The 24,261-nt window shown below is 43.7% G+C and overlaps 1 protein-coding gene across 4 annotated transcripts in view; it reads right to left on the bottom strand.

Annotated features, from left to right (window-relative positions):
- Positions 1-19,953, bottom strand: part of DACH1 (dachshund family transcription factor 1) — a 365,740-nt gene extending 345,787 nt beyond the window's left edge. For all 4 annotated transcript variants that reach the window (XM_086771789.1, XM_086771787.1, XM_086771790.1 and 1 more), the window contains exon 1: positions 18,397-19,953. In XM_086771789.1, coding sequence (XP_086627915.1) covers positions 18,397-19,124 — 728 coding nt within the window. In that variant the 5' untranslated portion in view covers positions 19,125-19,953. The remainder of the gene's footprint in view (positions 1-18,396) is intronic.
- Positions 19,954-24,261: the final 4,308 nt, after the last annotated feature.

The raw sequence follows: 24,261 nt of genomic DNA, 5'->3' as shown, positions 1-24,261 counted from the left end.
ACTGAAAAAAAGGGGGTGTAAGTAGGCAGCATTTTTAACCTAGACCTGATCCTGTGCAGAAAATGGTCACACAGGGTTGTATAGGCACAGCTGTACTGGAATGTGACCACAGTGCCTGGAGGAAACAGAAGAGAGGCAAAATTATCTAAACCAGCCCTGCTATCAAAAAAAGGCCGTAAATCACAGCCTTACTTCTACAGAAAGAATACAAACAACAGGGATCTTTCATCTGATTAAGGAACCATTTATCTGATTCCTTTACCCATCATATTTATGTGATACATTTATTAACGCATCACCTATGAATACATGGATTTATTTCATACTTGCTTTTCATTAACTTTCAAGTTGCTGTTATTTCTTCTCTGTGCATGTGTGAATGTTCCAGCAACTGATCTCTGCAGAGGAACAACCTCTTTCCGTATCTCTAGCCAAGTGCCATTTATTTTAAAGGAGAAAAAAAAAAAATAAAGAAAGGTTTAATATGTTAAAATTGTTTATGTTTACACTTCTTTATGTATAAATATTTATTTATTTTTTACTTTTCTCTTAATTTGTGAAGTATGCCCCAGGCTTCCTTGTTTCACTGCCACACAGCCATTGCAATGAAGGAATCCTAAATTGAGAGAAGCTGATAGCTGTAAATGTCAAGATTATGCCCTCCCTATTACCGACACGCCTTTCCACAAAGCCCTCAGATCCTCTGATCATCATATATGGCAAGTGAGCACTTAAGAAGGATGTCAAAGAAACTACTTCAACATCCAGGCAACTTTTAAAACCAGGCAACTCTTCAAGTGAAGATAACGCCAAACAGCCAAGTAGATTAAAAATGGTGACTGAAGACAGAATTTTCTCCTAGGCAAATTGCCAATATTTTTTTTGCAAGGTAAACTCAAGCTTTTAATTAGCATGAACACTCCTCCCTGTGAGCATTGCCACTGCCTGGATCATCTTAAAAAGGAATAAAAATGGCATCCCACGACTGTGCTCTGGAGCTTAGATTTCCAACACAACAGAGAAATTACAAGCCATTGCCTATCAGCAGAGCCATGGAAGTTGAACATGGGTATAACCAAAGGTGAAGAAATTTTTAAAAAGCAAGCAATGTCACAGCTAAGTGAATATAAAATCAAGTATGGGTAAAGAAAACACATTTAAGCCTGGCAATTTCTCCACTTCTGTTATTGGTAGTTTTTATTAGTTACTCCTTCTGCTTCTTTAAATTAAAATCTCTTCTAAGAAAGCTAAATCAAGGATGATTAATATCTTCTGATTTAACTTCCCTGCCTCCCACAGTTCAAAATGAAGTGAAAGTTATCCTCAGCCTAGCCTGTCATGGTGGGCAATGGTCCAAATCAAGAAAACTGGGTCAAGCATCTTTTAAAGCCAGTATTACATGCTTTAGCAAGCATAATTATCTATTTGTTTATAATACAATACTGTTTCACACTTAATATTTTGAATAATAATTTCTTCTAACAGTGGAAAATTAATATGCTAATAATGAAAATAATATATATCCACTTCTCTAAAATGATGCCTATAACATGATTATCTTTTTTTTTTCCAAGTTATATGGCCACCGCACCACTTTATAATTCTTAGAAGATACTCCAGGGCATATGTTGTGCTGGTGTACAGCGACTTCTCTGGTGGCTGAAATCATTCCGCCCGTGGACTTGTGAATCACAAAGCACCCACGGCTAAGCAAATCCTCGTACAACACATGTCACGCCGTATCTTCTTGCTTCAACGCAACCCTTCCGCTCCTACCCTATCACCAGTAGGGAAACGCTGAAGTACAGATGGGGCGGGCGCCGCTGACATCACAGTCCCTGGAATGCACCCCTGCATCCCTGCTCCCATTCCTCGTCTATTAAAAGCACGAGGCATTTCTCTCTGAGCTTGGGAATGAACGTTTACATTCGGTATCAAAGCACTCATAGGGGTGTCTGAATTTTGTTCCAGAGGGGCTGTGTGGATTTACTAATTCCCAGGGGTCTTTTTCCGTGCTTAAAACCACCTCGAGTTAGCCGAGCGACTCATTTGCACGGCGAGAGTGCCAATGAGCTCCAGTATCAAACATTCCTGGGAGGTGCCTGCCCAATAGCAGCGGGTACAACCAGCCCTCTAATCAGTGCTGAAATCATTGATAGCCCTGTCTATCCGCACTATGACAGACAAAAGCTGAAATGTATTAAACATAGCAATCCATCATCCCGCAGATGGGAAGCAGGAGCCAACAGAGTTCAGAGGGAGCGACTCCCGCTGCTAACAATGGCTGAAGTACTGACAGTTCAACTGCTCCTCCTTGCTCCTCACCCAGCTCTTCTCCCAGCTTCCCAAGAGCGATAACAGAACAAACACTGAAAAAAATGGATTTAAACGCTGTAGACGTGCTGATAGCTATTATTCCAACTCAGAATGCCCATAAACAAGCTTAATGAGACATCAGTTCTCTTCTTTTTTTTTTTTTAAAAAAAAGGTTATTACACTAAGGAATTGTGAACTCAAATAAATAAAAAGAAAAAAAAAGAAACCCACCAAACTTAAAAATGTTAGGTGTGTAAATCTCATCTGAATACATGAGAAGCTTACGAGCCAACTACCTAGCACTGGCAGCGGGAGACAAGCTACAGACAACAGTGCTCCAAATTAACAAGTAATTTATGTGGAATACATCGTTATTTTAACAGGAAGGCTACCAAGCTTTAAAGGGGAGAGGAACAACCAGTGGACTTTTAAAGAAAAATAAGTCTGGAGCAAAGCAACGCTATTTATGAAAGTTGATTTTTCTTTCCTGACTTATTTCTTGTAGGACACATGAGTCACACAATATAGCCAAAGGAAAAACTGCAACTGCTAACACCACATTAGTAAAGTATAAAAGGGAAAGACACTTTTCTTAGCATTTCAGCCTTGTCATTTCCAATTTTCTGCTCTTTGGACATGCTTGTATTCAAATTCTGGAACATCTATTCAGCATATCAATCCTAATTAGACAATCTGGGTCTGGAAAGGATGAGAGCTGGGTCATTTGCATAATTTAATCATAAATACTCAGTGATACATATTTCCAAATGCATTTGTACAATTATCTTTTCATCCTTGGGGCAATGGTATTAATATGATTAGGCAATATTTCTGGAAAAAACAGACAAGTATGCACTCTTTTTAACTGCAGCTTAGGGCGATATGAAAAATTAATTAATTTCTGAAGAAAATCAATTTCTGTACGTGACCACATTAGACATTGCTAAACCAAGACACAGAGTCCTTTCTCAATCAGAACATTTTATCATTCTTTTCCAAATTCTGATTGTTATATGAACGTTTCAATAATAAAACTGTTAGATTATTTAAATTGTCTTAATACATAGGCATGGAAAAGTGACTATTTCTTTTTCATGTTACCCTGACAGACATTGTGTTTTAAAAAAAAAAATGTATTGTTTGACCAGTCAATAGGAAACCTTAGCATTTTGTCTGAACTCATCTTATGTGATCTTTTATTAATGCACATTATACCGATTGAATTCAAGGACAGCAGGAAATAATTCAGCTCTGAAAACCACAGCTGAAAAAAAAAAAAAAAGATAGAACCACGCTAACTTAAAGTATTTTAAAATTAATATAAGGTTGCTTCCTTGTTTGTTTTGCTGCAAAGAATTAGATAAGGTGTTCCTTCAACAGAAGCATACTCATTACAAAAATGTTGTGACATATGTGGGATACAGCCAAGCACCCAGGTGGCTAATCTCATTTTTAGAAGAAAGATACTGCTTTGTATGTTAATTGGTGAAAAAAAAAAAATTACATTTATGTTTTTATATGTACCGTCTTTATTTCTTCTCAATCAACAGAAAAAGTAGAAATTACTGCATGCAAATGTTCAATATTCATTTAATTTGCATGAAGGTGCTTGAACAATTTTTTTATTCTAACAAGCTCATTTTTCATGCGTTTTGTCTTTCATCCTAATCTAGCATCTGTCATTCCTTTTTGAAGTTATTATCGGCCCAATTCCCTCTTGGACATGGTTGCTGGGTGACCGGTATCTTAGCACCCACTTTGACAGGAACAGATGTGAATCTGATCAAGAGATTTCCCATGAGTACCTGAAATCACAAACAACTTTCGGGAAAAACAAACAGCTTCGCTGTCACCATCCCTCTCACCCTCCTTCCCATCCCTTCCCCCATCCTCAAAAAAAAAAAAAAAAAAAAAAGAGTACAAGGAAGTTGAGGCAGAGTTATGTGGCATCATTACAACGCATTATTACTTGGCAGGTGAGATCCCCAAACATCTTTTGAGCCGTTTCTGCCTTCAAACGGCAACTCTCAGCTTTAAGTTTTAATAACCACCCTTTGAATACTTCCAAAGACGACTGTTCATTTCTAAGGTCACCATCTTCTAAACGTTCCCGCGTTGCACTTGTTCTCGTCACATGAATGCTCTCATTTATATCAATGGGATTACTCGTGTAAGCAAATTTCACATGCGTACAAGCACCCACCAGTTGTTACATAAACACCTAACTCGCGTTTTGATTACAAATAATGTTCTTTGATCCTTCCCACACTCGGTTGCCAGTATCTGTGAAACTCCAGCTTATGAAAATTTTGCTAGCTATGCCATGTGGGTATCAATACTGGCAATATTCAGGGACCTCCATGATTTTATTCCTATAAATTCTCCAACTGAGTCGCTGCAGGCAACAAGACTCCTTACACAAACCAAAGTTTCTTTCCTCCTTGCGGGATTAAGACTTTTACGTGCAACCCAGTATCACAGTGACTATATTCATTGCTGCCCTTCTGATACAGAAAACAGTGAAGAAACCTGGGAATTCCAGCTATATGCCTCTGAGGTAAACTTAGAGCCATACAAAGCATAGGTGAGAATTTCCAGACATGAGTGAATTTCTCAAAAAAAAAAAAAAGTGTCTAACAAACTATCTCATTCTAGTCTCTCTCCTTGCTGAGGCTATGTTGAGGCACGAGCAATGCCTGCTATTTGCATGTTAGTGTTAAGTGGAGGAGTAACCAGCAAAACTCAGTCTTATGTTCCAGCAGTAACTTCTTTTACCTACAGATGGATACTACCCCTGGAAAAGAGGCAATTAAAGGAGATGGAGGTAATCCATTCTTTTAAGTATATAATAAAAACACAAATACTCTTTCCATCTAGTATCTCTGCCACAAGAATCTCACCCAGCATCAAACTCCACAGCAAAGCTTATTTCTTCTTGCTCGCTTTCCCAGGCACGCTGCTCTAAACACAGTCTTGCTTAGCAAAGAGAAAGGAAATACTTGTGATCCAAAGACTGAAAATTCGATCATACACATCATACATATGTAAACTCATAAGGCTGCATGTAATGGTTACACCGGGTAAATTTGCTTTAACATGCTGTCAAACAGCCTTTCACTTTTGTCTCTTCCCTCTGCTCCTCTTCAGCATGTTCCCAGCCCCATAGCCTCAGGGCCCTTGTCCCTACTGCTATTGCTCGGGTTAGCAACTGCTGCTTCCAACCAAGACTCCTCTGTATTTGAAGTTTTCATGGCACCTAATAAAATGGGGCTTCCAGGAAGAACTGTAAATTTTCATCTTCATTTTCTTGAGAAATCAAGAGAGCTGTGGGAGGAGAAGAAAATAAACAGGAGGAGAGGAGAGGAGAGGGAAAGAGCGAGTTTGGATTTCAGAATCCAAAGATCTGAATTTGTTCCTTCATTCGGAATTGTTGTTTTATGATTAAACAGATAACAAAGGAATTTTTCCTCTCTGGTTTAGATGCAAAGAAAATTTAAGACAAACATTTCAATCACAATGAAGCATTAATTGCCACTACAGCTGATCTTAAAGATTTCTCTTATTTACTATCAAAATCAGGAAGCAGACGAAACGTTTTATTTATAACTGAAAAGCCTTAGACTAGTCTGATCTAAGCTTATTCTAGATACAGTAAAACTAATGCATCTTCTACCCAACTTACAAACAACAGAACTGCCAGGGAAAACCCAAGTAAATAAGTGCTTAAGAAAAAAAAAGTTTCAGCCCTCGAATGCAGTTGGACCTCCATCTTCCATTAAAAGTAATTTGGGAACAAACCCATTCTCCGTGTCTTGGAAAAAATGTTCCTCTCTACCCACTCAGGATCACATCACACAGTAGTCAAACCTGTTGATGACATCAAAAAAAGCTCAATCACTAGAGCTGACTAGGCTGACTTAGAGAAAAACAAAAAAAAAGAGCTTAGGGATCAACATAACCACTTCTTTGAAGCGAATTAGCAAGACTGGCAAAGTCATGAACAGCTTAATACAAACTGTACAGAAAAATTCACTGGTGTGAAAATGAAACAAACGGAGTAAATAAATACCTTCTTACTTGCTGTGATACACCATTACTCCCACCTGTCCCTTTCCAATCCTTTTCGCCTAAGCAAAAAAAAAAGTGCCTACAAACTCAGGACTAGGTAACAGTCAGAGTGGTAATTCCACGCAGAAGTCTCCTCTGCCACATTTACGTGGAAAAGTAGAAAGTCTAGAGCCAGGGACCATGAGCTGATCTGTTCAGTCGATCTAAAGTGTCAAGATGGTGTACAAGCAATCTATGCTGGATGAGTAGTATCCAAATCTGTCACTCATTCACTAGAAACAGGTAGACTTATGCAGGCACTTAATGCCAATTTCAGCACTGAAAACATATTTCAAGGAAGGGAAAGATTGCCTGAGAATGGGAAATGGTTTCCACGAGAAGGCAGAAGCGGAGCCTGGAAGGTCTGCAGAGCCTCTGTGGGATAGTAATTGCTGAGGCAAACTTAAGCTGAACAGAGCATTCACTTAGTTTGTTAAATAAATCAAAATGCAAGCTAATTCTAATTTTAATATAACCCTATAAGCATATAGTTCCAGATATTCAAATGTGCTAAGGAACCCTTCCCTGTCCTTAGGGTCCACTCTTTCAACTCCACTGGCATACTCCAACCTGGCACTACACAGACAGAAACACGCAGACACCTGAAGTACCATAGCACCTCACCAGAGAGGGGCAAGCACTCACTGTAAGGGTATTTAGGCTTCTAGCTCAAACTGAAGCACTGGAAGAGGAAAGCCATGATAGCACCTACTCGTTACCTTCACTGACTCCAAGAGGAAGTCTGAATCCAGATTTTCCATGTCCCGAATTTTTAAAGTAACTGAGGGAAGAACGAAGGTCATCTCGGAGGAAGGAAGGAGTCTCGGTGTCTTCTTGTAAACTGTCTCACTGGGTAACCCTTTTTCAACCTTGAGCCACCATGTCCCATGTTCCTGGTGAGCAGCCTAACGACCCATCTGCAGAGCCACTCTCTTCTCTGCAGCCCATGCAACATGTACAGCTACTGCCTGCTCTGCAAGTACCTACACAATTCACAGGCAGGAAAACGAAGTTTAAGGTTACTAAACCCAGAGGAGAGCTCAGGGTTTGAGGATTTAGCCCATACTGAGCAAATTCTATAATTTAAACTTTTTGCAGCTTAATTATGTTGAGAAACCATTAGACATTTTAAAGAATTAGAACACTGAACTGTTAAATATTAGGCACATGACCCATACCTAATGTAAAGCAAGTTTCTAAAAATGTCTTCAGAAAAATTTAGTAGAAAAACAGGTGTAGGAGAGAATTCAAATGTGACCCATAAGGCCCCAGTATTTAGAAATGAATTGGGATCAGTTCATTCCTTTCCCATGGGGTAACTTGTATAAATGTAATTCTATGGTTTCATAAAACCAGGTCAAGTTGCTGTCCCTTGAGGTCCTTTGGCAATTTGAAGCATGGCAGCACTTTTTCCTGGCTACAAGTTCAAATCTGCATGCGCTCTGGATTTGTGGAAGGAAACGATCAGCCGAGCTGAAAAGCTAGACCCATCCCGATTACAGCACACCCTCTGCACAGAAAGCCATTTAAGAAGGTGAAACGTGATTTCACAAAAGAGTACCTAGAACTAGTTGGCTCTTTTCACTGAAGCTGATGAAAATGCCTGCGTTTTTTCACCTCTAAAAAAATAAGTATTTTTCTTTCATCAGCTGGCACGCCAAATAAAAGAGCAGGCGACCTTATCACATAACAATGCCAGCAGTTTTAACTGACGACATCCTTCTCCTTTAATGTCAAAATGTTTTACTCGTGTAGTCATACTTTGGAGTATTTGTGAATACATGTATGCTTCACAATGCATTTCATAACTATTGTTGTATTACCTCTCATTATATCATTGTATTATCCTAACTTCAGTAATAAAACATGTAAAATGAGACTCAATGAGAGAAAAATCATAGAAGGGATCACCAGAAAAGATGAAACCTGTACTTGGCAGACCCATACCAGCAATGGCTGAGGAGCAGAAAATTAAATGCCATGGAGGCTCCCCTTCTCCAAGGAACAACCTGAAATGATCGTTTAACATCACGGCCATGTACTGTGTACCAGGGTCTGAACTTCATTGCAATGAGGTCAGAGTGATAACGAGTTGAGTCTGACCACCCAACTGAGCAATACAAATCCCTCTGAATGGGTCCATACTCCTTCTGGGTCTACTAAAGCTTCCCCAGCCTGTGTGTAAGGCATATTGGCCAGGTCCACACCTGCGAGGAGGCACCAAGAACTGCCCCATCTCAGCCCACAGGCAGACTGGTCCCTCCAGGGACCTCTCCATAGGAACAGGCTGCCATAGGGGAGCTGTTAACAACAGATTCAAAGAGTGGAGGAAGCACAACAGACAAAAAAATTCAAGGTGTTTAAGCAAATTACCTCCTCAGCACTGTAAACATGAGCTCGGGAGACTATGGAGATGGACTGCTTCTTCTGAAGACAAATTTCACCCTTTCCTCCAGTCCACCAGGATGATGCCAGAGAAGCTCTGAACAGTGAAGTCTGTTGAAAGTTTATTAATTTTTAGCCACATCCCACCTGTTGTACCTTGAGGTGGCCTCAAGCCAATCCAACAGCTGTGGCTACACCCAAACATCTTGACTACAAACCTCATTGATGCCCTCCACAGGAAATGTTATGACTTCTTCCTTACACAGTTTGCACATGTGCTCCTGAAACAGCTATATGCTGCTAAATTAGTATTTCTAATGCATCTTCCTCATAGCCTCTCAAAAAAAATACTTTATATATAGCTATACTTTAAACTGTAAATTACTGTAGCAGAAGCTTCAATTTCTACTACTATCTTTTTTTAACAAAATATTTCAGGAGTAAATTAATTCTGAAGGGAATCAGTAGAATCATAAGCTATCAACAAGACCCAATAATGGAAGACAAAATAATTTATTAGCATTTTATGTTTATTTTTTTTTACCTGGCTCGTTAAAAGCTATGAATATAACCTAAAAAAATAAATAAAAAGGACAACTGATTCTGCTTTGAATTAGAACAATGTACAACAAAATTTGCAACAGAATGGTGGCATTAATCTTGAGTGGTAGATACAGACAAAAAGAAATAATAAAGTCCTACTTATCATCTATATTGCAGGAACTGTTCCAGCAAGCTAAGGGGAAAATATGTTTAAAAACAATAGAGAACATACAACTTTTAATTTGTATCAGTCCTTATTAAACACCTAATACCACCCGAGGTATCTTCCTTCCCCCCTTCCTTTTTTTTTTTTTTTTCTTTCAAGCAGAAATTTAAGGAAATACAAAACAATTGGAAAATGGTTTCGCTTCCTTCCCACCAAACTATCGGCGAGTATCAGAACTAAAATGTGAAAAGCGACAGCCACGGCACACATCTTGGAAGTGCCCATTCCCTCCGAAAAGAGATGGGTTGCTTCTGTGCTACAAGAATGAATACAAAAAAAATCACAGCAGAGGGGTATGAAGCCAGGGGTTATACCAAATTTTGATACTAATTCCTGCCAAGATATTGCCCCGATTTCCTAAAATTAATTAATATGGAAGAAGACAATACTCACTAAAACATAAAAAATGCATAATGTGTCTATTTCATGCAACAAGTGTTAATTTACAGGACACAGAATTTAAAGTGTTTTTTCCAGTGCTTTCAAACTGTCCCTACAAATAAAAGTAAGTGTACAGTAAGACAGCTTTCTACCGAAGGTGCCAGCTGATTCTTTTAATAGCACTTCCAAATTTATTTTGCATATGCCAGTTTAAAAGATGTAAGCAGGCTATTGACAGCAATAGGACCATCCACATTCTTCAAGTTAAGCATATGGTTTAAAATCACAGTATTTTTATTTTAACATAAATACCTAAGTCCTACAGGTGACCTTCTCTCACAAAGAAAGGTTTTTCCAGCAGACCAGGAGACTGGAAACAAACTATATACTTCGTAAGGACAGATAACACTGGCATCTATTAAAAAATTACATAAAACAAATTAAAATATTATGTTTATATTTTTACTACATTTTGAAAAGTATAATTCAAAAATAATAGCTTTAGTAATGTTTTTTAAAGAATTCTCAAACTATTAATAAACCCTGATTTATCACCAATATAAATACAATGCAGTTTGTACAACTTTTTAAAATCCTGTATATATCACCTGAAAGCTGTTTTTTTCTGTCTGCCGCATAAAATCATCATTTAGCTCTCTATTAAAAAAAAAATTATTAGTAAGTATGAGAACAAGATGAAATCAAGGTTACAAAAGATGTAATTAAACAGTAAGAAATACATATTTATATGTAACCTGTTCCCTTTATAGTTTACTTCTTGCAACTGCTTTGTTTTTGATCCCTTACAATTGTTTTATGTAAGATAATAAAGCAAAAGCATTTCCCAAAAAGTCAGATTTAAAAATAATTTCTATCACAGAGTAATTTGTAAATACAAGCATGTTCTGAGAGATGTGTCCTGAACAAGTTTTTGGTCCAAACGTAAAATATCTATTACCTGTTCTCAGTACAGTACCATTAACAAGAGCTCTAACATGAACGTTATTCAGAGTAATGAACTTTAATCACGACATCGTAAGGTTACACATATCTTTCAGTTATGCTAAAATGTTTGCAGCAGTCCCACTTATTCCCCTTCTTCCCCCTTCTCCCCAGCCCCATCCAATTCCAGTACGCAACTCTGTCATTCTGTCAGCCAGGCAGTCTGTACGCACACCTCTGTATGGCCCACTCAGTCCCACAATTCAAGGAACAAATTAAACAGCAAAAACACATGTCTAATAGTTAAGATGTATTTTTTTTTCAGTATTTTTAATATCACATAGAATTACAATGTGAGTAAGAAAAGTAGTCAGAAAGCTTAGCTTGAACCTGAGCTTGTCTTAGATCAAAAGGAATTTACGTAGAATTTAGCCATTTGGCTAATTTAGAGAATAATTCTATACATTTTAAGGATTAATAAAATTGCATGACCAAAATATCCTCTTATTTTAATGGAAAAAGAACATCCAGTTAGTGTGGTGAGGTGCACTGGGAAATATTACTTGCACCTGCTTCACTGCACGGCTAATTTCACCCTTCCAATGGACATAAAATCCCACTGTTTGATATTTGTTAAAAAAAAAAAAAAGTTTTTCTTTTTTCATACCGAAATAACTTTCTTCTTCACAAGGAAGACGCAAAGTATACGAGATGCAAAGAAGATGCCTGCAGTAAATGAGTTTTGGAGTGAACAGGGTAGCTTTACACAGAATAATGAACAGAAAGTTATGTAGGTGTTACCCACATGAGTATTTTCAGGGGTGCAAAGTAAAAACTCTAGACTGCTTTATTGCCTTCAAAAGCATAATATTAAGAATATTAAAAATAAGTTTAGACTACTTTAGAAAGTTTCTGCTTATTCCTAATAAACTGTTTGGATACACACGATTTACAGGATCTTTCCATACAATCCTGTAAATCGGACATATTCACACACCTGCCGCAGGAGGATGTTGACTCTCGTGTAATTATCACAAAACATCATTTCAAGCCATGTGAACCGAAATACATTTTGTGATCCATTTCCTCAATCACAACTCATGCAAGCAGTTTCATTAGTTTTCGTGAATGTCTCCTGAACTGCCGCTCAGGGTCCTTTCAGTCCAACATTCCATCTCCAAAAGAGACCGATGGACATTTACAGGAAAGAATCAAGTATACAGTATTTACAGAGTTATCCTTCCCCAGTGTAGTTTCCCAGCTCATAGCTATCAGTGATGCAGAGTAAAGGATTCCAAACTGGGACTTAACTGTATAGTCAAAAGCTGATCCTTCCCCTCACAAAATTCAGTGACAGCATTTTTCTACTTTATGCTATGAAAAATATACTACCACCCTTTTTCTTTTCCTTCCATTAAAAAAAAAAAAGTTTAAAACAGTTCACAGTTATTCACAGTTAATGCTAAAATTCCATATTTCATAGATTACACTTCAATATTCTGTGCTGCTTATGAAATGAAACATCAGCACTTGTTAGGAGATGCCCCCGGCTGAACACCGGATCAGATAAATAAGCAGAACAGAGTGGGTTAAGGATGAAGTTACTCCTTGGAGCAACCTGGATTTTATCATTTCAAGTCACAGACATACCTTGATTCTAAATATAAAGATTTTCAGTTTATGTTTCAGGAATTTTTGAAAATAATTTAAATGATAACGGAAAAAGAAAAATTCTTCCTTAATGCACGCTGGAGAAATTATCTATATATGAATTAACTCTCTGGATCATAATAGCTTTTTGCAGATGACTCTTCAGCTCTATCATTTAAATGCGTATTTAGGCAACTAAAAATTTACTGTCAATTCATATTATGTCAGTCCACATTATGGCGCTGTTACAGTATGCGCATTTAAAGATTATTGAAAAAATTACTGTTCATGTGCAGTATATAATTTGCAAAAGGTTAATAACTATTTTAAAACAATGAATGGAATTAACTCATAATGCAAAGCAGATGCCTCAGATGTCATTTTTAGAACAAAACATATTTAACTTATAAAAGAACAAAGAGGATCTAAATCCAGTCCTGTTGCTTAAAAACAGACAGGCATCGTGGTAGTTTCGGACTCTTGGTTCGCTGGCCCACTCAATTTTGGTAAAACTTGGTAGTTCCTGACTGCTCCCTCTGCTATCCTGCAGCCAGAAATGGATTTTTACAGCTAAACTTGTAAAGCTCTTCCACAAAGAGGTGGTTCTGACAATGCCGAAAGAGATTTACCTGTACCAGACCAGCAGATATGGCAAAAAAAATTTAATATATCTACAACACAGTTCAAAAGGAAAATATTAACATTCAATCCAGTGTATGACAATTCTCTGCTTCACATGCAATTCACTTTAGATGATGAATCACTGCGATAGGCAAAAACAGCCGTCTGGAACGATCTGGTAACAGGAGAAAACAGAAGAAATACTAAATGGCAGTCAAACAAAACCATCATTTCCAACAAACATTCGGGACCCACTCCAGGTTACAAAATATGAGGCGGGCAACTGGTAAATAAGATTACTTGGGGTGCATTTTGGTTTACGGCGCTGAGGAGTCGCGGAGAAGAACACAGGGCGCACGCAGCGGACTGCTGGCTCCTGGCACCCCAGGTGGGATAAGCAGCCCTGGGCTCCCAAAAAAAGAGAGGAGGCCTAAAAATCGAAGTGGGCATCTGAACAGGGAGAGCGATGGTTTGTGGAAATAACAGAGCTGTGCTGTCACACAGTCCGTTCTCATAAGGAAAGTTGATACAAAACTGACAACAAAAGTGTGCATTTTTATAGGACTACAGCTACCAGTAAAAGATTTATTAAAAAAAAAAAAAAACCAAACAACCACAAAACTTTACCAATATTCATGGCTATAAGATAAAGGAGGAGTTAATCAGATTGGATACTTCAGGAAAAGCATGTGAAGCAATCAGGAAAAAATGTCCCTCTGCCCATCACTAGCAGCCCCTCGCATCCCTGCACAGGAACAGCACTGGCAGCATTGCACGACGGGGCGACGAACCAACGAACGAACATTCACTGGGGAGAAGTGTTCCCTTCATCAAGTATCAGACGCCGGGCTGCTGCCAGGGACTCAGTATCTGATTAAAGGGATAAATAGTCTGTTCTGTTGTAATAAGCACGGTCCAAGGATCTCAGCTTCTAATTGATGGATATTAAAGTTCTGTTATTGCGAGTGGCTGGAGTCTTTTCGGTTTTTTTTAAGTCTGAGGAAGCCACCTCCAAACCTTTTACTCTTTCTTTACAGTTACTACAATTTATCCCCTGGCCTTCCAGAAGTCGTCTTTGCTTGTAAAACCTGCCATATTTCTGCTGATTATATTTTAGTAATCTGTGGCAAGAAGGAAGGTCATCAATATAAACCACAGATACTGACATTCCTTCCAGCTGCACTTGCTGACCTGTTCATTTAAAATATCTATGATCTGTACTAACCTATCCGAGTGAGATACTCCTTTAATTACTACAAACAGGAAAAAAAAAAAACTATGCATGCATGCAGTATTCAGCAAACAAGCACATGCTCGGTCCACAGAATATGAGAGGAACAGAAGCCAGCAAAGAGAGACTGAATAGCTGCCGCGTAAGACAGGCTTTGAAGGGAATTGTTTCATGTTCAGCAATCTTTCCCCCTTTATACTCAAAAATCAATTAGGTGGTTTTCCAAAATTTGTAAATAGCTTCCAAGCAGTGCAAATAATTCCCCGCCTTAAGTATGAATGTCAATGAACTCATTCAAAATCATCTTCAAATGTCAGAAAAGATTAACATATCCTGGCCACAGGAGGGAGGGCAGAAGAAGGCACGCGCTTTTAGTCTTTTCTCGGGTGGGCACTATCCCAAGCCAGCCTAAAGTCTATGGGAAAACTCCTGACGAAGGGACCCAGCACGGCAGAATTCCACGACAAGTGCTCTATAACACAAGAGACCAGAAACAATCCGGGATCAATAGCTTCCAGGTCATTAATCCCGGGCAGGTGACATCCAGTGCACAGCTCTCTTTTCACGCACACATTCAAGAAACCTGACTCGACTGGCACCTAGGAGCCTGAAATATTTTCCATGTTTTGCCTTTATCCTTCCCCTATTTGTTTGGCATATGGCTTTCTAGCATCCCATTAGTGTCAAACCGTTTAATCGGAATGTAAGCGAAATGCACAGTTTGCTATTTCCTGGATTTCTGTTTGGCGGCCAGTGCTTTTTATGAGGAAAAATAAAAGCAAAGGTCAGTATGACCAGAAAAGAAAAGTCATCTTCCATAACGGAAGCTTATTTTTCCAGTGAACTGATACAGAAGCCTAATTTAGAAAAAGGTCCTTTAGTATCATGTTATTATTAGTAGTATCACAAATAAACACAGAAACCAATTCACTTTACAGACCTCCACATTGAGCATTCAATAGAAAATCCCTTGGTGCTTTATTGATTTTTGGTTTATTGATTTTTTTAAATAGCAATATCACAGTTAAAATGTATCATTTTGGTGAAACACGTCTAAAACTTTTCCAGCTCGAAATAAGTTATTACAAATCATTTCCACAGCAACTGGCAACTAACGATTCAATCCATTTAGAGAACAACAAAGTAATGGCTTTATTTGGATGCCTTTTTTGATTAAATAACGTATTAACCTTGATGAAGCTTTCCAAAAAGGGATTAGCGTATTCAAGTGCATCAGCTGATTATGAGACAAATATAACAGTGATAAGATGCTGGTTCGAAATTTTGGAATCTGACGAGCGCAACAATTTAGCCGCTAGGATGGAGTTGGCTCTCACAGCTTCCATCTCAACAGCAAGCGTCCACCCAGGATACAAAAAGACATCACCCGGCTAAAGTATGCAGGAACTGAGAGTCTGGAAAGGTCGCTTAAAAATCACTAAACCGCGTAGAGCAAAATACCCTGCGCAATTACCATAACGTCAGAAATAATTAAAAATAATTGATTTGTAAGGAAAGGAGAATCAGAATGGAATGTATCAGAGGGGGAAACCCAGAAAGTAAAACCAGTTTTATCTTCTGATGATATCATCCCTTTTGACTAAAACTCACTGACCCACTTTGCTTTATTCGTCTCTACTGTAATAATACATTTTGCATACCTATTGTATGTCCTTCCCATTAAGTTATTTGCTTAATGGATGTATAAATAAGTCTACCACAATTATGCTTTTTAAGGGTCAAATCCTATCCACTTCTGAACCCACTCCTGTAATTTCTCCTAGGCTGGACGGTAACACAGCAGACCTCAGAAACAGCTGGAACACGGCTGATTCCGTGCTGTTGACACAATGAACCCATGTTACAACCAGGCTGCCAAACCCTTTTATTGCCCTGCCAAGTCCAGGAATCGGTGTCCACGCACTCTCCTACCAAAAAAAAAAAAAAAACCCAAAAAAAAGTTTCTCTATTTTTTTAATTTCACATGGTCACATTACAATTCACGCAGTACGACCGCAGCAAAATAAAACTTCCATCAGTTTATTTTAAGGAGCAAATCTTGGAACTCGCGCTGAGTTGTTACAAGTTACATGCCACACACACACACATTAAAAAAAAAAAAATAAGAGTCTAAGAGCAGCTATTAATATTCATGTTGATTCCACACGAAACAACAGCAGAGTTACCCGAGCAGCTACACCCGAGCAGTGCTGGGAAGTTATTCCAGGCTGTTTTGTCCTCCTGCCCTGAATATTCAGGAACTCCCCCGACCCAGCCAGCAACAGCCGCTACCGGGTAGGCGCCCCTCGCCCCACTCGACGCCAATGAGCCCCAACTGCCCTCCGACGGGGGGAGTCGTGGGGGGGGGGGGGGAAGGGGGAAATGTCCCACCCCCCGCCCTTGGGGATGGGAAGGAGCGCGGCATCGCAGGGGGTTCATTCCCCACGTGCTGCCGCTCCTCGAAATCTGACAAGAGGAAAAGTGAAACGAGCCCGGGTCCGGTTTATTCGCCCGCACTGAAAAGCGGCATCGGGGGCTTTGCCCATCACCCCCTCCCCAAGCGCGGCAGAACCGGAGCCCACCCCCGGCCCGAGGCAAGGGGAGCCCCCGGGAGCGGGAGGCGCTTCCGACCGCTCTGATCTCGGGGTCGCGGGAAGTTACGCGATCCCTTCTCCTTATCGACCAGAACCTACAGACGGAGAGATAACAGCCCCACGCTTTCGCCCTCCGTTGCAAAGCCGGCCGCTATTGCAGCAGGGATTTCCTCTTTTGCCGGCTCCTTCTTCCCCACTCTCCCCCGCCACCCCTCCCCGCTTGTGCCAAGTTTGGGGCTTCACCTCTCCTCCGTGCCCCCGCCCCAGACTCGGGGGGTAAGCAGGCAGGGGAGCTCCGCGGTACCCCCGGAGCGCTGCCCTCCCGCCCCCGCGCCTGCCCCGCCATCGCGCCCGCGTTATTCTGCGCGGCAACAGGATGCACCCTTGCCAAATCCCTTCCGCGCTCCCTCTTGCCCCCTCATCGCCCCCCGCCCCCGCCTCCTTCCCGGCTGGCGGGGGCCGGGAGCTGCTCGCACCTGCTCCTCGGGGACAGACTGCCCCCCCCCAACCCGAGCGGGGGGGGGGCAGGCCAGCGGGGCCGCCTGGCACCTCTCCCCGTTACCCCAAACCAGCCACCACCACCTCCTCCTCCTCCTCCTCCCCGTCTTCCCGCCCTCCCGTCCCGTCCTGTCCCGTCCCCCCCTCCTTTCCCCGTTCGCCATGCGGCAACTGCCTTATAGACCCATACAAAAAGTGCACGTGCCCCTTCGGCTATAGGACAGCAGCTGATGGCCAAGTGGCCTCCATCCACCCCGGACGGGGCCCTCCGCCCGGGAGGCAGCTCCACGCCCCATCCCATTTACGCGAAACCCGAGTGTCTGCGTCCGTGTCGTGTCCCGTCCGCCCCCCCCCCCCAACCCAGGACCGCTCCCCGCCCACGCCCGCGCAGCCTTCGGGCAGCCCCATTTAAAGATACATCCAGGGATAAACTTGAAGAGGGGGGGGGGAGCGGTCAGAAAGCACTTTTTGGCCCCCGCTGCCTCCCTCTCCCGCCGCCTCTCCGCTCCCCTCGGTCCGGGAGGGGAAGAGAAGAGGACAATGACAGGGCGACACTTGCGCGGCACGCAGGGAAAGGGGGGGAGAAACACCCCTCCTCCCCTCCCTCCGTCCCAGCAAGAAGCGGCGCAGCCGGCTGCCGAGGAGGCCGGCTGGGCGCCGGGGCAGCGGGGGAGAGGGAGGGGGCGAGCGCATGTGGCCGCAGGGCGCCGGTCGCCCCCCCCCACAACCCCAACCTCCCCCCCTGCTTCCCGCCCCAGGTCGGCGCGGCGGCAGCGGGAAGCGGCGCAACCGCCCGCCTGGGCCGCACCGCGCGGGGGTGGGACGGGGGCGGCGGCGGGAGGAAAGCGGGGAGGGGGGGTTGGGGGGGGGGGAGAGGTGTGCGTGTGCCTTGCGGCTATTACCTGGCGTTGGTGCAGTCGTTGTAGAGGGTCTCGAAATCCTTCCTGGAGATGAGTTTGCAGCGGTTGACCCCGGGCTGGATGGCCCCCAGCCCCCTCAGGATGCGGACCTGCTCCACGTTGCAGACCACGGGCGTGATCTCCAGCCGCTTCAGCTTGGTGTAGACCGTGTGCAAGCCCCCCACCAAGTGCTTCAGGAAGAGGTCGAAAGCCTGGGGCAGGCAGATGAGCTCGCAGCCCTCCACGGTGAAGGAGGCCACTTTGGCCCCCCTCAGATCCACCATCTTGCACTCGTTATTCTGGGGGGTGTTCTCCACCGGGGACGGGGTCGAGTACACGGGCTTGCCGGGCAGGCTGCTGGCCCCGCTGGCCGCGCTGGCATTGGGAGTGGAGGTACCGCCGCCGCCGCCGCTGCTGCCGCCGCCGCCGCCGGTGCCCAGGCTGGGGCTGCCGCCGCCGCCGCTGCTGCCGTTACCGCCGCCGCCGCTGGTGGTGGAGGTGACTGTGGCCGCCGCTGCCGCCGCCGCCGCCGCCGCTGCTGCTGCGATGGGCTCCGGCCGGAATAGGTTTGTCCCCGAAGCGGCCGGCGGGGGAGCGATGGACGGAGACGGAGAGGAGGTGGCCGAGGAGGAGGAGGTGGTGGTGGTGGTGGTGCAGGCGGCAGAAGTTGAGACCGGAGGCTGAGGGGGGACCAGCTGGGTCGGAGGGATCAAAGCAGCCGGTACGGCCATGGTCACATATACGGCGGAGGGGGCAAGGGGGGGACGGGGGAAGTTCCCACACACACGGAGGGGAAAGGGGAAAATGTAAAAAAAAAAAAAAAAAAAATTGAGGGGAGGAAAAAAAAAAAAGAGGAAAGGAGAGAAGGGAGGAGGGAGGGGGAGAAGAAGGGGGGGATAACCCCGGATCAGGTGCTGCGGCGAGCGAGAGAGCAGGGGGCAGAGTGAGAGAGAGAAACGCACAAAGTGTCCCGCAAGTGGGGACGGAGGAGGAGGAGGAGGAGGAGAAGTCCGCTCCGGGCGGCGGGGCTGGGGCCGAGGGGAGGGGGGAGGGCAGTTTCTTTTTGCGGTCCTTGCTCTAGCACCACGTTAAAGACGAAGGTGAAAAGGAGGAGGTTTGAAGGACTTGGGTTCTCTCTGGCAAGTACATTGATCAAAGATTGAGAGGGGAATGACAGAGAGAAAATGAGCTGGGAAGTGCTGGCTGCCGCCGCTCGCTCGCTCCCTCGCTGGACGAGTTGTTGTTGTCACACGGTGCGGAGGGGAGGAGCTCCGGCAACTTGAAATACCCTTTGAAGCAGCAGCAAAAGGGCTCGCTCACTGGTATTAACCCAAATTATCCAACCAGGAACCCGGAGCCGGGAAACGGAGAGAGAGAGAGAGGGAGAGAAGTCCCTCTCCCCCCCCCCCCCCCCCCGCTCCCCCCTTTTCTGGAACCGTTAGATTACATGTTTCATATTTCACCCCACCAGAGACGAGATGTAATTTTTCCCAGCCCTGTTCAGCAGTCGCTTCTCACCGGAGTTTGTGGAGAAACACGAGCGACTCCAGCGTGTGCGTGTCGTCCCCCCACCTCACCCCTCGAGGCCGGGGGGGCCGAGGCGCTGGCCGCTACATCTTGCCCCCCCACCCCCCCCACCCCGGGCGAGTCTCTTGCTCCCGGGACCGCAAGCGCTCCTCCCGCGGGGGGGTGGGAGTTGCCGCTGAGGGGTCCGGTGGCAGCGCCGAAGCCCCTTTGTTGCGCGGGCGGCGGTGGTGGCTGCGCGGGGCGGGAACCTTCCCTCGCCGTCCGCGAAACCGCGGCGGCACCGAAGAAAACTTCGGAGAGGGGACGGTGGACGGCCCGGCCCGCCCAGCGCAGGTTCCGCCGCGCAACAGGTGGCGGCGGCGGCGCGCAGAAGCCGCGCACGGGCGTCTTGCGCTGTCCCCGCTTCGCGCCAGGTAGCGCGGAAAGTCAGCTGCTGCGCTTGCCCGCGCATGCGCAGTGGGGCGGGCGGCAGGACGTGCCTCGCCCGGCGTGGCCGGGCCGGCTGCGCGGTGTTGGGGACGAAGTTGGGGAGGGGGTTGTAACGCGGGAGTGGGGGGGTGGGGGCCAGGGTCCGTCGGGAAAGCTGAGGACCTTGTTCTGCCTGTCTTGAGGGCACTTCCCTTCTTTACAGGGGTAAAGAAATGGCCGTTCCTACCCATTGAGGGGGGGATGCTGCTAAAATAGGGTTTGGTGTGTATGCGATTCTTCCACTTTTAAAAATACGCACCGTGCACTTTCTTAATTGTGATGTATGTGTGCGCCCATAGCTGCTTTTTTTTTTTAAAAAAAAAAAGTATACTATTATGTGAGACGTGAGTCATGGGATGACACATCTACAGAGTGGATAATCTCAACTGGAGTAATTCAGTGCAGGGGAATTTCCACATTATCAGATAGAAACTCTTCTCATGTGATCTGCTTGCTTATGGTACTTGTAAGTTTAGCCTATGTGAACTTGTGTTCTGATAAGAGAAAAGATGTGCTAGTGAAATTTTGCGGCACAGAATTTTTTATCCTGCACTATACTCTCTAAAATTGGCAAATAAAAGCAAGAAAATACAAACTGGCATTTTGGTTTGAAGTCTTGTGTACCCACTGTTACGCAGAACAAGCCCTTTTCAGGTGTTTTTCAGAACATTTATCTGGAGGAGCTTGTACAGCTTCAATTCCAGTGGCGGGATCTCGTGTTGCGGAAAACTCCGAATACGTTGAAAAATGTAAATACACTGCATCTTTCTTTCTTTTTTTTTCAGTTGTAGAAAACCACCTCTGTTCATGTTTTCTTTGCCTCAACTATCCACCTCACCTTCTCTAACACCTTGTGAAGGCAGAACAGATCTTGAGAAGATCAGGACAGGGCCAGGCACCCGTGATACTGCCACTTGGAGATCTGAGCAAACTCTGAATCAGGAAACCTACCGTTTCATTGCTGTCTGTGTTCCCCACAACATGATGCACACCAGCCCTTCTGCTTTTCTTCTTGCTGTGTGCCCTCACAGATCAAAACCACGTAAAGAAAACGTAGTTTGAAAGGCTTTACTACCACAGTTTTGGGTTAACCTTGATCATGTCGATACCACAAGTGGGAATTAAAAACCTAGAGATTTGTGAAAGGGTTCAGGACTCCTCAAAGCTTCTGGCTTGGTAAGTGTTTCTGATGATGACGGGGAGTGACTGGATTTGTTTTAATTCCCACGTATACTCACACATTCACAGAAACACACCAGCAAACCATGAGGTTGCTCTTTGTACACTCTTTTGGGTGGCACTTCTTTTACTCACTGACCCTTTCATGTAGTGATATTGTTGGGTGTTTTCTTTTTTTTTCTCCCCGAGTTGATATCAGCAAAACTCGAATTACTGTAACTGATATTTGAAAATTCTCCCCGTGTCAAGTGAAGACTTATGGTGCTGAAATCAATAAGGCTGTTTAAAATTCAAAGACCTGCAAATCGTTCTGTTTGTCCTTTGATAGGGCCTGGGCTGATTAAAATGCGACCAAGAAGGCTTAATTGCTGCACTAATTAAGAAGTCTTTAATTTCTTTCCTGGAATATTGTTTGAAGCAGGCTTTCTGTTCTGCTTATGCAACTGTTCAGGGCAGGTATTCTCTCTGTTTCTCTGTCTCTCTCTCTCTTTTTTTTTCCTTTTGACCATTTTGGTGTATTAAAATGTATGTTTAAGCAGTAAGATGTATTGACAGTGATTGTAATTTATTGCTGTAAAAAAAATCTGATGCGGAGTTCACTGTTTTATTAAATTACAATTATGAGGGCAGCTGTAAAGGGTAAAATGCAATTAGAAAATACATTGTAGCTGTTGCATTTTAAGGAATCCGAATACCTGACTGACAGGAGATAGGATAGTACATCAGCTCCCTCCCCCTTCTTCAGTTATTATTGATAATTAAATATTTAAATTCATTCGGAAAAAATAAAGGAGTATTTATCTTCTGAACGTGTGTGCAGGAATGGACCGGCGGAGGCTGAGGGGGGGGAAGCATACAGAAGACAGGCACCTGGTAAGGATGAATAGTCTGTATTACCCTGTTAAATTCATGCACAATTTTATTTTTCTGCATTTCTTTTGTCTTCCCCAGAAATACCTTTGTGCCTTGTATTTTGTCTTATCATTGTCTAGTGACCTATTTTGTTCACCGCTTTCTCAAGAGAAGAAACTAAATGATTTCACAAAGCTTTCTGTCTGATCAATAGAGTCATGTTTTAGGTTTAACCATGCTGCGTTATAATTCTGGCAAACGACCGCTGAGCAGAAGATCCTAAGAAAGGAGCAAGTACTGGCGAAGAGAAGGTAAGTTCTGTTTTGCTTTTAATCTCCAGGGTCTCAAACAGCAATCCTCCTTTCAGGAGCTATCTGTTCTTTAGAGAGAAGAGTGAGAAAAGAGGGAGGGACCTCGTACTGAATCCCCCCTGCGTCGCTCAGGAAGAGACACTCATAGGAACTTAAGTCTGTGAATTGGGATCCTTTTTTTTTTTTTTTTTCCTCCCCACCGTTCCACCGGGATAATATTTACCAAACATTGAAAACACGGTGAATACAGTTGAGACTGATGTGAAGTGTTGTACCGGTAATAGGAAACTGGATACTGCAGCGCCGTTTTTCTAATTGTTGCATTATAGTCAAATTAGCACAGACCTTGTCCAATACAAATACAGACTGGATTCCTTTCGGTGACAGGACAAGTAGATAACATGCTTAATAGATACAAAGGGAGATTTACCATTCCAAGCACGACGTCACGCTAATTATGTTTACTCTAATTGAAAGCAAGGTTTTGGGGAACCTGAAATTACTCATAGGATATTTTTAATAACTTAATAGTAATAAAGTGCAGCAAACGTTGATCACAAACCTTTTGGTCTTTCAAAATCTATTGGAAAATTAAATGAAAAGTGAAGTTTGGTACAAACAATGCCCCAGGGCAAAAAACAACTAACACTAGATTTTCCAGTCCAGCCATAACACAAATCAATTTGAGCACACTTCTATGGCCAGACTGCCAGATTGTTATGACTGCTAATTCACTCAATCAAACAGTGCATTAGCACACCCGGCACAAACAGCTGTAACAATAGCATACACTTCTGAGCAGTCCACCATATATCAGAAAAAAAAGTCCAGAATACAGGGCAAGATTGCTTTCACGTTCTGTTTACTGCAATTTGTGTTTACATACAGTGCCTGCTTAACAAAAACAAATAAAAACAAATAAAGTGGTGGAAGGATGGGAGCGAAGAAACTTCAGGAACCATTAGAAATAACTTTTAAAGTATTTAAAAACGAGAATCTGGGAGCAAATTGTCACCTGGGCTGATGGTTTAATGCATGTGTCTCAGCCGGGGAGTTGAAAGCAGTGGCTGCGCGTCCCCCGCACAGGGCTGGAGGAGGGGTTGTTGCGGGCTTGGCTGCCCGCACCCGCCCTGCTTGACCCCGCCACTTCAGCGCCCGAGCATCTTTTGCCGGCTTTGCTCCCCCCGCGTCACCTCCTTGGCTCCGAGGACATTCGTCGCCCGTGTCCGAGGGCAGGATTTAGCCCCGGAGAGCATCCTTCCGTTCTCCCCCCGCCCCCACCTTCATCCCCGCGAGAAATGAGTGGGGATGCTGCTAACTGATGCTCCGAGCGAGGACGCGCGGTGCTGAGAGACGCGATAACCGACGGCTTGGGAACCTTCTTCTGCCTGCCTTCCCTCCTACCCTGCCTCCGACACACCAACACACGTACACACCCCTACCCACACCCACGCACAAGCGCGGATATGCAAATCTCAAAGACCAAACGCCAATTAAGCTACTTGCTTATTTACGATTTTTAATACACACA

This window comes from Chlamydotis macqueenii, chromosome 1 (genome assembly GCF_036417535.1).
Source record: "Chlamydotis macqueenii isolate bChlMac1 chromosome 1, bChlMac1.mat, whole genome shotgun sequence".
Taxonomy (NCBI): Eukaryota; Metazoa; Chordata; class Aves; order Otidiformes; family Otididae; genus Chlamydotis; species Chlamydotis macqueenii.
This window is presented reverse-complemented; position numbering and strand designations above follow the sequence as displayed.